The sequence below is a fragment of the Accipiter gentilis genome, chromosome 14, assembly GCF_929443795.1.
Source record: "Accipiter gentilis chromosome 14, bAccGen1.1, whole genome shotgun sequence".
Lineage (NCBI taxonomy): Eukaryota > Metazoa > Chordata > Aves > Accipitriformes > Accipitridae > Astur > Astur gentilis.
The window spans coordinates 1722114-1738103 of NC_064893.1; the positions used below are offsets into that span (position 1 = coordinate 1722114).

The window sequence follows — 15990 nt, forward strand, 5'->3', positions numbered from 1 at the left end:
TCCCGGCTGAAGAACGCGGTACATCTCCGCGGGCAGCAGGAGCACCTGGAGGGGAGCGGCCGCCTGAAGAGGCTTCGCTTGAGCTGTCCAGAGCGCGGGTGCTGAACAGGGCTCTGGCCCTGGGGGGGGCTCGCCTGGGCTTTGGGGTTTTCCTCCTCTGGCTTCTACAGAGTGTGTATTAAACCCTGAGCAATTTATCCTTGATTATTAGTCTTTTGTTAACCCTGCTATTAACTGCAGCTAGCCAAATACCACAATGACACAAACAGATGTATTAATACATGAGGTCTGTCTTCTGCAGCCAGGCCAGAATCAAGCCCTTTTAATGGGTTTTACTCTTGGTCTTTAGGCAAGATTCATGGCTTAAAGACACAAAGATACTAATTTCAGTTTGTGTAAAGGATGATGAGGTATATGCAAGCATAAAAAAAACCTGAAATCCCCCTCTATTTATACAGCACTAGTGCCAATTTGTACACAGAGTCACAATTGTACTATTGTCTGTGTTACGGAAAGGTTTTTCACAGCCAAATCGGATATGCTTTAAGCTTTAAAGAATAATTGCAGCTGGCTTTCTTTTTTATACAGGAAGAATCAGCTTCAAGTTTACTAGCTAACACAAATAGTAATACCAAATAAGTCTCTACATAAGTCTGTTTTTAATGAATTCTCTTATCAATCTGTCCTCTTGAATCTGGCTAGGCAGACAGTCACTGACAGAAACGGCAACTTAAGTGTTTTAAGACAGTTGCTTTATTGTTAAATGTTGTCTGCTTCATTACTGCCTTGGTTCTTTTTTTGTCAGACACATCTAGCAAATTAGAGCTTTCTACAAGCCTAATTCAAAGTAAGCGAACATAAAAATTGAGAGATACTAAAGCGTAACACTGTAACAAATGCCCCTTCAGTTACATTTCAAGACTATATACATTGTTGACATTGTATCTAATAGCTAGAAAGAGTCAAGTACAATAAAAAAGGGGAAAAAAAGAGCCTTCGCATTTGTAATGAAGAAAGAACTACCCGTTAATAAAAATGCATCAGTTGCAAATTTCAAAATTGGAAATCAATTGTGAAAGAGTAATTTGCTTATTAGGAAGTCTTCCAATGGTAAAATTAGTTGTCAAAATAAAATACCCAGGGAAATAGACAGTTTTCCATTCAGAAATTAAGAAAGAATAGATAAACATCATCTGCTTGGAATGGGCTAAACCCAGCTAATCCCACATTCCAGTGCCAGGAAGGAACTATTACTCTCAAGGTCCATTCAAGTGCTATGATCATCAACGAAGAGACTTTCACCCACACATCACTCATTAGAATTAAATCTGTTCTTGCACCTACTTTTGTGTAAAATTTGGAGGAAAAAGACATTGTATGCCTACTAATGTAAAAATAATAATGAAAAATCATTTATAATGTCAAGAGGAAGGCCTGTTGTTTTCCAACAGACTGTGTGATAAAGGAAAATGCAATGTTTAAGTATTGCATACAACAATAACTGACTGTAATAGTATCTTTCCTCTCTATTTTTCCTTTTAAGGACAAGTACTTGTGGTGATATTCCTAATCCTCTGTTATAGGGTTCAACTGTCATACTACTCACTGACTTTCAGGGTTAGGAAAGCACCATTAAAATTAGCTTGCAGTTTAGGAGTTTCTGCAGAGGGCTATAAATCTAACGATTTGAAGATGTGAATACTGAGATGACAGAAAGAGCTCCTTTCCTTCAGCAGAGGAAGGCATCCTTGTCAGTTATATACAACAATTCCTGACAAATGGGATTATGCTCTTCAAGGCAGATTTGTGAGTATACCAAATGTTCTGCATGTGCAAGACTCACTGACTTCAGTAAAGTTGTCCTCATAGTGTTTTAGCTGTACCAGTAGCTTAAAAACATTGTACCTAGTTCATTTATCATCACTGCCTGAAGGACCATAAAGCTAAATATGTCGGAGAGAAATTACAGTAGGGAAAATGCAAGAAAAAGAAAGTACTGACTTGAAGGTTTTTTTTCCTTTCCTATTTCTATATGAAATTTGACATGTCTGAAATTGAATTACAAGTGTGTAATTTTGTAAATTTACAAATCTGTAAGGCATAAACAGAATACTGACAGGATTAGAATTTAGTATGTCGACATCTAAGTTCCAGGCTTTAATGCCTTGTGCTATATATGCAGCACATTTACCCAGTTAGATCTCTGAGGAAGCAAGTTTAACCAGTTTTAACATGTGCGCACTTCAAAATACTGCTAAAGAAAAGAAAAATTTACATCACAATTTTTAAGTTTGGAGAAATGTAAGTTAGAAAAACTAGAGACAAAAAATACCTAAAAATAGATGCCCTAACATAAAGAATTCCATCAAAATGGCCTCTCTTCTCTTTGATATAGAACTAATTATCTATTTTCAGTGTGTTTCTCTTCAGTGTTACTCCTCCAATAACACTACAGATATAACTATTGCCAGATAAAATTAGGATAACTAAATTAAAATCCAAATTAATAGCCAAAATTATGTCTTTCTAGGAAGAAAAAAGCCTTAAACTAAGACACTGATTTTTTTTTTTAATGAGAATATTTTCAAGACCCAGCTAAATAACTGTTTCTGCAATTTATTTTTGCTTCCAATAGCACTTCAGTTACTAATACAGGTGTTGTGAATAAGATGAGTCAACTGCACAGAACACAGCAAGAGAGCAGAGAAAAGGAAATAAAAAGGAGATGCTCTCAATAAGCTGTACACACATAGAGCTTTAGTGTGTCACAGGATCACATTTCAAGAGATTGGAAAACAACTGTATCAGCGCACACATATCTGTGCATTCTGATTCCCTCTGAGTAAGAGTAATTCAACAAACACCACCATTCCATACAGATTTTTCTTCCTCCTCTCTCTTGCTTACAAATTTGGCATCCCTTTCAGAGGACTTTCTTTGGGGTTAACATTTCCTGGGGTGCTTATGTTTTTCACTCATTTTTTATTCTGCATCTTTGTGGATAGTGTCAGGCCAGCCACATGTTGAATACAAACATTTGGTTTTAAACATATTTCAAAGAACACTTGCAAGCTACAGCAAACAAAGTTTTACAATTACAAATAGACTGCCATGGGACACAGCTGTTAAAAAGCCCAGAAATAGTCAAAATCCATGATGGGAAAAGGAAGACAAATAAGAGTCTCTAGAGGTGCATTTTACAATTAGTACTTTGCAGCACTTTGTAAAATGCAGAACATTTTAAAAATATTACAGTTAAATAAAAGCAGAGACATTTGACTAATTGCAAGCTTTTAAAAGCTTTCCTCCTATTGACAAATTATGATCACTTTTGCATACTTAACCTGCAAGCAAAGGTATTTGTTGAACCAAACAAGGGGAAAATGAGAATAATCCCCAAATTGATATAATCTCATCTAGACCAGCATACCTTCAGGTCTCCCATTCCCAGCTCGTTATATCAGAGCTGTAGCTAGAGTTATTTCCATTATTAAAAGGTAGTAGCCAGCAACATTAGGCCAGCACCCTGTTTCTCAGCATAGTTAGCAATCCAGACACACCACCAAACCAACAACATGGCTGTATAGCTTTTCAGCCTCAAAAAGCCAACATTCAATACCATGCCACACCCTCATTTAATATCATACTACACCCTACACCTGCCATTTTCATTAGTTAACTAATGAACAATTTGGTGGAATGGCACAGATGGAAGGAAAAACCTGTAGATAGCAAAATACAAGAATCACTTCTCCAGCACACTTCAACAGGGGTCCACTTCATTTTTGGATGCTTTTGGCTACTTCTAGCTTTGCTAAGTACATGTTTTTCATCAATAAAATACCAGGATAAAATACAACATCTGTATGCCAGTATTTTCATCAGTAAATTAAAGTTCAGCTAAAATGGAGGTCAATACCATTAACCCACTGTTAAAAATCAAGCAACAGCCACACATAAGCAAGTGTTTTGCAGAGAAACACTGCCACTTCTGTTACAACTATAAGGCAAGTCATACTTAGCATTGATAAAGACTGTTTAGAGTATATTTTTTTCCAAGAGTTGAAAGAAATTATAGAAATTAATTCCTACTGAATTTTCTAGCACTACTAAAAGCAAGGACTGCAGCAGAGGTCCTGGAAATTTTTTGGCTTGTCACTTAAATAAAATAAATTTTTAAAAAGGTCAAATATTTAACAAGTTTTTAAAAAGATTATTTAGCCAGTGGTCAAAATTACCTTGATCAAAGATTGCAGCTACCCAATCCCTAAAAGAGAATCAATACTGGCCAGAATTTAAAAATGAGAATGCTTCTCACAACTGCTCCATGACCTCAGGTTCCACAACAGTATAAACTTGCCTTATCTGTGTGGATAGGAACAAACAATCTTAACACTGCTGTCAGCCTAAGCGGTCTTCATAAAGCTTAATATTAACTCACTTTTCACAAATCAACAGATTTCCCCAACATATTAAACTGTTTAATGTCAAGAAATTACATCATCTGAGCTTAAAACTCTTTTGAATGTTTCTTCTGACTAAACCCTTAAAGCAAAATGTACAATCATTAAATACATTTAAAAGGTTGGTTGCCTGCACACCTGTAGAAAGAAGTCATATATACCCACCCAGCCCACTAGAAGGAACTCTTGCCCTCCAGCTCCAAATGTATTCATCATTTCCTTTTGACTTCATCAGCTGAACACAACTGTGTGCTTTACAACTGGAGAGGCACAGTGGAGACACAAAAGAGAATAACCTGGGCTGAACACGTCATGCCTCACACTTGCACAACATAAAACACATTATTTGCATTAGCCTTCTTATTTCTTTGTTTGCAGCAGAACTAGTCCCACATTTGCAAGGAACATTTCCTTCATTCCCTAGCTGTATGCTGTCACTGGATCTTGGTCTTATCAAGTGTGTGAAACCCAAAATTTATTTTAGCACGCAGTTTATTATGCTAGTGATGGAATCTGTACATCCTCCAAACTGGAAGCTATTTCAGTATTGTATTTTACTTCTAAAGCATTTTAGGCACTTTGGTTTTTCACATCCATGGTTACGAAGAAGCCCCGTATCATCTGTCTTTGAAAATGTTATCACTTACAAAACACACAAATTCACAGATATGAGACATTCAGATATAAACTAATCCAAGGCTGAGCTGTAGCAAACATACAATTAAAGCTAACTGAAAAGTAATATAATTCAGCTCTTAAGAACCGAGGCAATGCCTATACACTTGTCATGTATTATCTAAACGTTAGTCACCTAGTATCCAAATGTTAGGACAGGTGAATTAGATATTCAAAGGGTGTTTCTTTGATAGCATGCAACCCTTTTACACATATGAATTTCATGCTGTTTTCATTCACACATTGTTCTAGTTGTTCATTTCTCTTCAGCCAGCAACAGCCTTATGGCTCTACTGCACAGGTGGAGCAGATATTTTACTTCTTTACGCAGCACTTTAAAAAAATTGAAGTAGTTTTACAATTATGTTTTATTATTTTGGAATTGTAATTTGTTAATAGAGTGATAGTGCTTTAACAAAAAGTGAGGCCTTTTTTGTTTGGAACTCAAACAATCAACAATATTTAGTACTACTCCCAATATATAAATAAAACAAGCATCTATCCACACTGATCTGACTACCTCTAACAACTATACTCACCTGGTTAGGGAGGAAGAAAACCAAACCAAAACACTCAAACCAACCCTAATTGACCATTAAGGCTGCAAATCTCAACAGTGAAAAAGTAAAAAACTCTAGAAGAAAGCTACATAGGTAACGCTGTATTTAGGCACTTCACACCTGAACTCAGTAATACTACCTTTCAGGATACTTCATCAAAATCACCTCTGAAGATGAATCATGCTTATCCAGTTTAAGAGACTATAGGAGCCCTGAGCCACCTGCTGCACAAGCATAATATGCCTTACAATATTCAGAATGCAGGGGTGTGATTTTAAACTCATTCTCCCCAAAAGACAGCAAAACACCGAAGAAAATGGACAGCAAATCCTCCAATTTGACCTCTTAGGCTACTTCAGCCATCCTTGCTTTAGGCCGCTCTAGTCATCCTTGCTGATGCAGCAAAGACAGCGAGAAGAAAGAGGACTGCCTCATGGTGAAAGCAGTTAAATGACCATAGAGAACTGCATTTTACTATTGTCACTGTTCTTTATATTCTGGAGATTGTCCACCATTACCTCTCTGAAATTTGCTTAACTGATGATGCTCTGCTCTATTTGGTAGAGCCACAGCATTTTCTCAAGACAGGCAAGATTCCTCCCCATACTGGAACTTCAATCCATATGCATGCTCAAGAGTCAAGGAGTGATGTTCTTCAGTCCACAAGTAAGAAGTAAAACTTCTGATAGCTGCAGGTAGTCAGGATTCAAAAGCAACACTATTTTCAGCGAACTATCTAGGATTCTTGGCAGGAAGACAGTTTATTTTTTAAGTTTTCTGAAAGACTATCACCAGATTGGCCCAGATTTCATTATAAAATAATTTTTTTTAAGATTCTCAAAACACTGTCTGTGTGTTCAGGCAATCTGCAGAAAGCACTTCTAAGCAGACCTTTCTTTTGCTGCACATGGAAAACTTCACCAGTTTTAAACTTCTCTCATGAAGGCCACATCTGTTAGTGTACACTATGACAGCTTTTATTTTAGCAGTACAGAAGAACTGCATTTAGGTTATGCTCAGCACAATTCAGCAAGAACCCTCCCTTCAATTTTGTGTCAAATTCAATATTCAGACAGATACATCTGTATTTTAATAAGACATGGGTCCTTCCCCTTTTTGCATTCAGTCCTAATAATTTTTAAAATGTGGTGCCTTAACTATATTTCAACTCAACCAAATGTATATACACCTATACTTTAAAAAAAAAATAAATCCCAGGAGAATCATAACTAAAGCTTCATTTTTCCCCACAGAATAGCCTTTATGCATTTTCAGGCAACATGCTAGTACTGACATAACAAAGAATATAATTTACTAGTGTTGATACTATTCCAGATGCTCAGCTAACCCCTCGTATCTAAAAACTCCACTTTCAATTTTTAAAACCATAATGAAATCGCAGTATAAATCAATCTGACATAGGGACTAATTATGGTAGCCTGACTAGGAAGTGTTTTGGAACACCACTAGTTTTAAAAGCCATTTAAAGTTAAAATGTTGCTAAATAATTGTTTTATATTATTGACACTTTATATAGAAAGCCAAATAAATTGTAACAGCTCATTTTTTCTTGCCTTTATTCTTAGGTGAATTCATTATAAGTTACTAGAAGACATGCAAAGTGCATACCAGATGAGAACTCTGTATTTATAGCACACTAAGTCAGTCAGCAAACAGAATCTACTAAAAATATCTGCAACGGTATGCAGCACACCCACCCTTTGGGGACTATTCACAGCCTGTGGTGGTCTGATTTTTAGACAGAGCAGACAAGGAAGAAGAAAACGCCCAGGTAGGTCAGTTCCTAAAAACGACTACGAGTAACGGAGTCGAATCCCACACAACACTTCATATTCTGTTTGGCAGGCAGTCAGACATCCTGAGCCCTACAAGATTTTCCTACATGCTTCCTGATCTCTCAGGGTCAATACTATGCAATTTCCATGCAGAAAACAGAAGCGTGTCTTGAGTGAAAGTGAGAACCAGCCTCATTCTTTCTATGGTTTACCCTTCCGTTTCTGCAAGCGTGAAGAATTTGAAGCCTACCAAAGAACAGACGTCAAAGAGCTCTGGATGCACAGTGAGACAACCTTATGAAAGTCACAATGATCATTTACAATGGAAAGGTGGCCTTAGGAACATAGGCACTTGTTTAGGAAATACCTAGCCAGAGAGTAGACAGCAAAACCACTTTCCTGGATGCTTAAGAAGTGCTGTTCTGGTTTTACTCAGGTAATTGTTTTTATACAAATTGTTTTCTTTTAATTCATAAGATATGTGTCCTTAAAGATATTCCAAAATAAAAACTCAGAGCACTCAAAGGTTTGTCACTGTTTCTTTTCATGGGTTAAACATCTGCAAGAACAACATGTTCCATTACCACAGTAAATGAACAAATTTGTAGAAATGACCATATGTCTTTGCTGAAACTAATTAAACGATTAATGAGCAGTAGACACACTGCAGAAAAATCTTGAAAATAATATAAATTTGGTTCATGCATCTGCAAATAGCAGGGAAAACCTACTCAAAAATCTTCATAACTTTATTCACAATTTTAAAGTTTCATGCAAGACTAAGACAGCAAATCAAGAACAATTACATGATGAAGTCTTCCATGAGCACCTGGCAAGAACACCAGAGGACAACTTACCCAAACAGATGAGCAGGCAATGTGTTTTAAAAATAGTCTTGAATTTCTAGCAGTGACAAAAGGCTTTCTTTATAAGACAAAAAAATGACTTGGAAGGGTTTTGGTGACTAGTCTGCAATTATGTGAGAGAACATGAGGAGAGGCACACTGTCAGGATATCAGGGTTGGATAGGTATTCTGAAGACATTAAAGAGGAAGGCCTTTGTTTGAACTGGCACTGCAAAGGCTCAATCAGATATTATCATTGTCTTGACAGCCAAAAGAAATATTTATATATGCCATTACAATTAGGCTGTTCTCTTTTCTTCAGACAATTAACTATTTACATTTCTGCCCTAAATGCAGTGCTGACGTTTTTATTATTTGGCTTCTCCTAATGCCTTTTGTTTACCAGGCAGGAGAAGAAAAAGCAGCCCTTCAAAGATTGTCTATCACTCACCTCAGTCTTTACTCCAGTGCCCCAAGTCTCTCATCACCACAGAGACCTGTCTCCAACTGGAGAAAATGAAACATGGCTCCCAGGGGCTTCACTTGCACTAGCACAGAAGATCCAAACAGTTCTTTTAGCTCATTTGTCCAAATACTCAACATCTGAGACTAAAAGCACTCTCCTGACTGAGCTGGAGCAGGCGAGTCATGGTATAGGACTTTTTGCTACTTTTTCCTGTCCTCTCCTTAGGAGAGTTTATATCTCTGCTGCCACCCAGGAACTGTATGCTGCCCACTGTACATATGCAGGAACAACAGAAAATCCCACTAAACACAGGAACAGTGAGACCCTGAAAAGGGATCAGATTCCTCAAACCCATCTGTCAGAACTGCTCTTCTGAAACTCCTATCAATAGACTTATCCTTGGACTGCTCTCATAGCACACTGGATTTTTCAACCTACATTTTGGTTAATGGAATTCTAATACATTTCCAAAACCTCCCATGTCTTTAGAGACTGCAAAAGTGACTATTTTCTCTCACTCTGGAGTCAACTCATTGGTATAACTGAAAAGAAAATGAGGCACACATCTATCTCCCCCCAGTCTGTGGTTGTTGCGAAGTTATGTGCATGTGTACAGACATGTTTGTACTTCTCTCAGCTTTCAGACTGGTCTCCATTTTAACCTTCTTCTACAATCAGCAGACTTCAACCAGCCCCTCACTATTACTGTTCTCATTCTTCCAAAGTGGACAGCCATGGATGATTCCGTTTCACTGGTGCAGCAAAGTGAATAGAAACAAATCAAAACACTAAAGCAGAGACAGCCTCTTAGCTTTCACTGTGCTGCACCTTCTAAGACCTATGAGCTGCAAAACCATCTTAAAATGCACATGGGATTTTTTTGTGTTGACAATAGCAAATAGCAGTGTTATCATACCTCCAAAAAAAGGCAGAATTTTATGAAAAGTTACAGTTTTTATTAGACTAAATCCTTACACTCTTTCCTCTTTCTGAATGGTTAGAAAATAATTTAGAGAAATATATACTGTATCAAAGATTCACTGGCCTTCCTCAACCATCAAAAAAAAATTTACTTCCTGCCTTCACCAGGAAGTGAAGGTATGTCAAGTGGTACCAAGGCATACAAGCTGGAACTGCAACAGCAAGATTCACTGCTTATAACATGATTCACACACAGAGGATATCCCAAGAGTCTCACTGCAAAGCACAATTCCCACACTTCTCCCAAGTCAGGGGCAAAGACCGCAGAGCTACAAATTTGGCTGGCAAAACAGGAGCAGCATTAAAGTCTGAAGTGTTTGAGAGTTTTGCGATTTCTCAAAGCAATAGTACTTGGCTGATACTGGGAGAGAAAGGCAAGGAAGTGATCAAAACACAGCCATACTTGCCAAAAAACAGTGTGAGAAAAATGAAGAGAACCTCAAGAATCTATTCAAATGTACCATATAACTAAACAGGTCAGATGGAAAACAAAACCAGATGTGGCTTTCTAGGCAGTTTGAGAGATATCTAAAAAAACTTTTCTGAGACTTCACATCATTCTTCTACCGATATCTGCTTCCCACAATCCAACAAATAATCCAGGTTATAACCTGCAGCTTTTGTGAACTTTATTCTGTAGAATGAAGAATTCATTCATTACTTCTACCAGGTATTATTACAAACAAATGCTACTATAACATACCTATAAGGTTCTACCCATACTATGTTACATATATTCAGCAGCTGGCGATAACTCCTGGAGTGTAGAGTAATTCATAAAAAAGCCTGATCATTATTTGGCTTGAGAAGAACATAACAAACTTCCTTCTCCTAATAAAGTTGAACAGATGCAACTAAATATCCAAATGACTACTCCAAGTCTTGATATAGGCCTGAAAGCCATCAACAGTTATATCTGACAACACTATGTATTTAAAATTCTGTCTATAAAATATCATATAAAATTGTATATGACTGTATATAACCCAATCTGAGATTTTGTATAATACTTGTATAGTCTCTGCTCAATCAACTTGAATGAAGAACTGATGGGGATATTTAAAAGACTCAATATGTAACACATCTGCTAACTTCAGTTGAATTTTTACATATTCTTCCCTAAGAGACATTTAAAGATAAAAAAAATATTTAAAGGCTTTATTCTTGTCTTATAACAACATTCCCAAGAAAAGATTTAAATTTGCACACCAGAAGGATACTTATACTAGGTGTTTTCACCAAGAATTCTCCCTGTTGTGACCACCCAGAAAGAGGATCACAAACATGAAATGGGTTCTGAGGAGCTGTCAACATTTTAAGTGATGGAAGTAACATATCAGCAGTTACCTAAAGCAAAGAAAATTCCGAAAGACAGTCCATTTTTAGCTGGACCAATTGCTGCAAGCATCGTTGACAAAACCAAGCTATTTTGTAACTACAGCAGTAACTTTACTGCAGTGCTGACAATCTACACAGGAATACTTACTGCCTAAAAACACAGTGGAAAAAACTAACTGTGGATCTCAGGGCCAACTCTTCTACATGCTATTCTTAACAGAAGGTAAGAATATTTACTTTGGGGCTGGGAGAGAGGGGAAGTTCCATTCACTGAGGAACAGAGAGGGAAACTTCTGGTCAAAATTCCTGATAACGGCATTATTGCCTTAAAGAAAGCTGGAACTTGGCGCTGTGTGGCAAAAAAGTGCTTGAACGTCACGTACAGGTTTGGCTTCTGCATCTGAGAGTGTCATAAGTTCTTACGGAATTTGGGTCTCACTTTGCTTAATGCTCTAAACCTATTCCAGGCATGCTTATAATACAAAGTTAAACATCTTTTTTTTTTTTTTTTTTTGGTGAGACCAAGGCCCCCCAATTATTCAGTAAATTGAACTCTCCCTGAGATGAGATGTAAGGTTACATAGCAGTATTTACTCTGTTATATGTTGATCATAAAGGTGCACCAGCCTGAGGTTAGACAGGAACATCAGGCCCTCACAGTCAGGAAAGGCTGTTTTTACTACAGTTCCTATGAGAGGAACATAGAAAATAAGTGATCATACTTTCTAATACATTAACATACAATAACATAATACTTTTTATATTCTTGTTCAAATGGTATATTAACAAGCATACTGTGGATTTAAGTACGTTACATTAGAGAGTTAGTATTTATGCATTACTTCAGCACACAAGGCTGCTCAGTAAAAGTGACAATAGAGTATAATTCACTAATGGCAAATTAATTACAGTAATTTAACAAATGCAACACCCACGTGTCTCTGATTGATGAAGCCAAGCAGTATGCCTAAAAACATAAATAGTTGGAGATTCAGTTCAACTTATGGAAGTTATTCTTGTTCTTTTTTATTTTAATTTTCATAGAATTGCTATGCTAATCCTCAAAATTAATTTCAGCAGTTTTCACAATAAAAAGAAATAATTTAGCTAATTTGCAAGTTACAAAACAAGGGAGGGGACTTCAAGCATGCTTATGATACACAAGATAAATGCCAGATACCACACCTAGACTACCACAACAAGCTTGAGCTAGTTACCATCAGGACAAAACAATGCTTCAAGTTATTTTTCACCATGCTGATGCTAATATTTGATCTCCAGTGGGGCTACTTCTTCCAAGCATCTAGTTATTACAAGGAACCAAGAAAACACAAAGCATGCAACTAAATAAGGATGCCAACATTCAGTGTGTTGTGGACTAATGTATCACTGATATCACATAATATTTAAATTGAAAAAAAGAATAATATTTCAAGTGAGGCCTTCTTCACGGGTGTTGCGGTATTATGATTAAATTTATTCATCCCAATAAGAAATACTGAGATTTTTAAAAGAGAAGCAGCAAGTAGATTCATTAACATCTTCTGACCACATAAGGACAGCGTATTTTCAAACTTGCTACTCAAACTCCTAACATATGGCATTCCTTATTTATTAGTCAGTAGATAAAGAGAGCGTACCCCTCCTGGCACTTTTCCTGCACCAGAAAAAGCAACAAGCTTTGCGCCATTTCAGCCTATATCCTCTTTAATATATCAGAGATTTGCAAAAGACAAAATATGCTGTAGTACAGCAATTAATAGATTATGTGCCATAAAAAAGTACGATCAAATTCAGAGTTATTCTGAAGTGACCTTCCTGCATCTGAATAAACACTTTCCTAGGCTATTGATCCTCACCACTGCATTTACATTTAATCCACTCCCTCCTGGAAGCAAGGCAGGTTGCAAGATATAGTTTAAGCAAGGAGAAAAAAAAAAAAAGTTTTACCTTGGAGCAACAACTGGCTGCATGTTTTAATTCCCTTGTGCCTAGCACAAACCGCACAATGCTCCATGATAGGGCATCCTTTCATCACCAAGAGAAATGCATGCACCTTCTTCCACCTGAAGCTACCACGACGGTACAACGAGCATCCTTGCAACAAAGCACTCCTATTGAGCAGCTTGGTACTATGAAAATAGTTATGTTTTCTTTCTTAAGGGCAAATACTCCCTTATTATAATAGGGTTTGACAGCTTTCTGTTAATGTTCAACCACTGCGCTGGGAGGAGGTGGTTTTAGATCTAGGAAGTAACAGCTATGCTATCTTCAGGTCAACAGACTGTATAGGTGGCAGGCCATGTGACAGGAACCTTGCGCACCCTATGACAGTCAGGCTGAAGACAGCTCTGCTTTGGCTAAAAACAGGTTGCATTACAGAAAAGAAGAAAGCCTAACCTGCTACAAATAGTATTCACAAAGAGATTGACTAGAATACAGAAACATAGAAATTTTACATTAGCCTCCTCTTTTCCAAAAGAAAGCTTTTGGGGAAGTTGGTTAGTATTTAGACAGGTTATAATACATACATATATTAGAATTATCAAGAGAATTAATCAATTTAAAAAGTCACCTTGCACCTTAATGCTTGACTTATATGAACAACGATCTTTAGAACAAGCAGTACTGAGAGTAGTCAGCAACTTTGAAAGCAGTTGGCAACTTACAGGCAGATTTTTAAGGTAAAGAACGCAGAAAGTAAAATACAAGTCCTATACCAGCCCTATTCATCTCAATATCACAGGAGAGACCAAAAACTATGACAACTTGCTCCACATCTAATATGCCTCTTAAAGGGCCTCAGCTTCTTGGTTAATTCAGAGTTTCGCTGCGTGTTTCTTCTGCCTCAAGAGCACATGTGGCCACCCTCAAGACTATACGGTACGGATGCTCCAAGCCTGTACTTCAGCGGCACAGACAGCTATCCGGCTCTACTCATCTCTCAGTGGGGAAAATAAACAAAGAAACTTACTTTAACTTCTGTTTTTTCTTAATCGACTTTCAGAACCGAGAACCCGAGAACTTGGAAAGAGGAACAAGCATCAGCCACATACTAATCAGTACCTAAAGAGGGGTTTGGTCCGATTTTAGAATAAACGGCGGAGACACATGATCCAATTAAATACTAATTATGTAAGCAGCAGGCAAGAGTATTTGCACAGGCACTGATTACAGCTATTAGAGTCTAAAGTCGCCGGCCAGAGAGGCTCTGCTTCCTCTTCGCCGCCCCGACCGCCCCGCCGCGGGATTCGTTTTTAACCTCTCCCTTTCACAGCTCTCCTTACAAACAAATAGGAGACGCTGACCGTGCCCCCCTCCGGTGGACGCGAGCCTGAAAGAGCCGCCGCTCTCCCCAAAGTGATGATTCATTACCCGTCCCACCGCGGGGCCGGGAGCCGGCGAAGGAATCCCCCGCCCGCCCGGGCCCCCAGCCCCGCAGCAGCGCGACAGGCGGCTAACCGCCCCCCACGCCGCGTCGCGCCCGCCCCGCGGGCTGCCCCTTACCTCCGAACAGGTGCGGCGAGAGGTGAGCGGGCAGCGAGCCGATCACTAGCCGGGGCCCGCCGGACGAGCCGCCGCCACCGCCCCCCGCGGGCCGCTCCCGGCCGCCTTCCTCCGGGGTGCTGTTGACCGAGTCCTGCGAGCCGTAGGGGCCGCTGCTGTGGGGGATGTTGAAGGCGGACTGCGCGGCCCGGGCGCCGGAGGCGCTGGCCCCCCCTAAGGACCTGCTGCGGGGAGCCGACCCCGCGGCACCCCCCACCGCCGCCGCCGCCGCTCCTTCTGCCGCCGTCGCGCCGCCGGGAGCGGCATGAGGCGCCGCCGCCAGGTGCGCGTACCGCCCGGCAGCGCCCGCCGAGCGCCCGCCGGTCCCGTTAGCGCCGCCGCCGCCGCCGCTGGAGGAAGGTAAATCCCCGCCCGAGTACGCCCGTGTGCGGCCATTGGCGGCGGTGGGGCTGCTCTGCTTCGCGCCCATGGTCCCGCCGCCGCCTGGCGCTGCCCGGTGCCCTTCGCCGCCGCCTTTCCCGCGGCGCCCGGGGGTGGTGGGAGTCCGGCCCCGGCGGGGTCGATCCGAGGCGCGGGTCGCGCCGGGGAGGGGGGGAGAGGGCGAGCCGGGGAAGGGTAACGGGTTGCTCGGTGGGTCGGTGTCGAGAGAGGAGAGCCGCCCGCCGGGATCCGGCTCAGCTGGCGGCCCCGGCGCGGCCGCTGCTCGCGGGTCTGGGGCGCCACCATGAGCTGCTCGGGACGGTGCTGGCTCCCGCCGCGCGGCCGCTCGGCCCCGCCGCCGCTGCTGCCGCTGCCGCTGCCGCCGCCGCCGCCGCTGCTGCTGCCGTGGCCGCCGCCGCCGCCGCGCCCGCCGCCGCCATCCTCCTCCGCCGCTGAGCCCTGTGGGGGGCAACGGCGGCAGCAGCGCCGCCGAGGCCGCTCGCTCGCCCGCGGCGCGCCGTGCCTGTGCCGAGGGAGGCGGGAGGGGGCGGGCGCCCCGGCGCAGCCGCTCCTCTACCGTGTCGCCATACTGGGGGCGGCACCCGCGGGCGGGATGGGGAGCGGTTACGGCGGCAGGGGCTACCGCCCCGCCTGGCGGGGAACCGGCCCCCGGCGGCGCAGCGCCACGGGCCGGGCCCGCCGCCGCGCCCCGCCCGCTGTCCCCTCTCCTCACGCAAGGTGCGGGGCAGCCCCAGGTGGGCGGGCGCTGGGCCAGGCTGCCCCCGGGGCCGCCAGTGCTCGCTCCCCTCGGAAGGGAGAGTCCCGGAGTGCAGGGCCTGTTCGCCTGGAGGGGAAGCCCGCGGGGTGCCGGAGCGGCCGCCCCGACGAGGAAGGAGTCAAAAGCCCAACCGCCGCCGGCAGCAGGCGAGCTGTGGGGTT

General features: G+C 41.5%; 1 protein-coding gene across 4 annotated transcripts in view; it reads right to left on the bottom strand.

Annotated features, from left to right (window-relative positions):
• Positions 1 to 15674, bottom strand: part of ZNRF2 (zinc and ring finger 2) — a 568219-nt gene extending 552545 nt beyond the window's left edge. For all 4 annotated transcript variants that reach the window (XR_007508147.1, XR_007508149.1, XR_007508148.1 and 1 more), the window contains exon 1: positions 14632 to 15674. Coding sequence is in view for 1 of the 4 variants with exons in the window: in XM_049817315.1 (XP_049673272.1) it covers positions 14632 to 15100 (469 nt within the window). In the remaining 3 variants the exon portion in view is untranslated. The remainder of the gene's footprint in view (positions 1 to 14631) is intronic.
• Between the last annotated feature and the right edge of the window lie 316 nt (positions 15675 to 15990).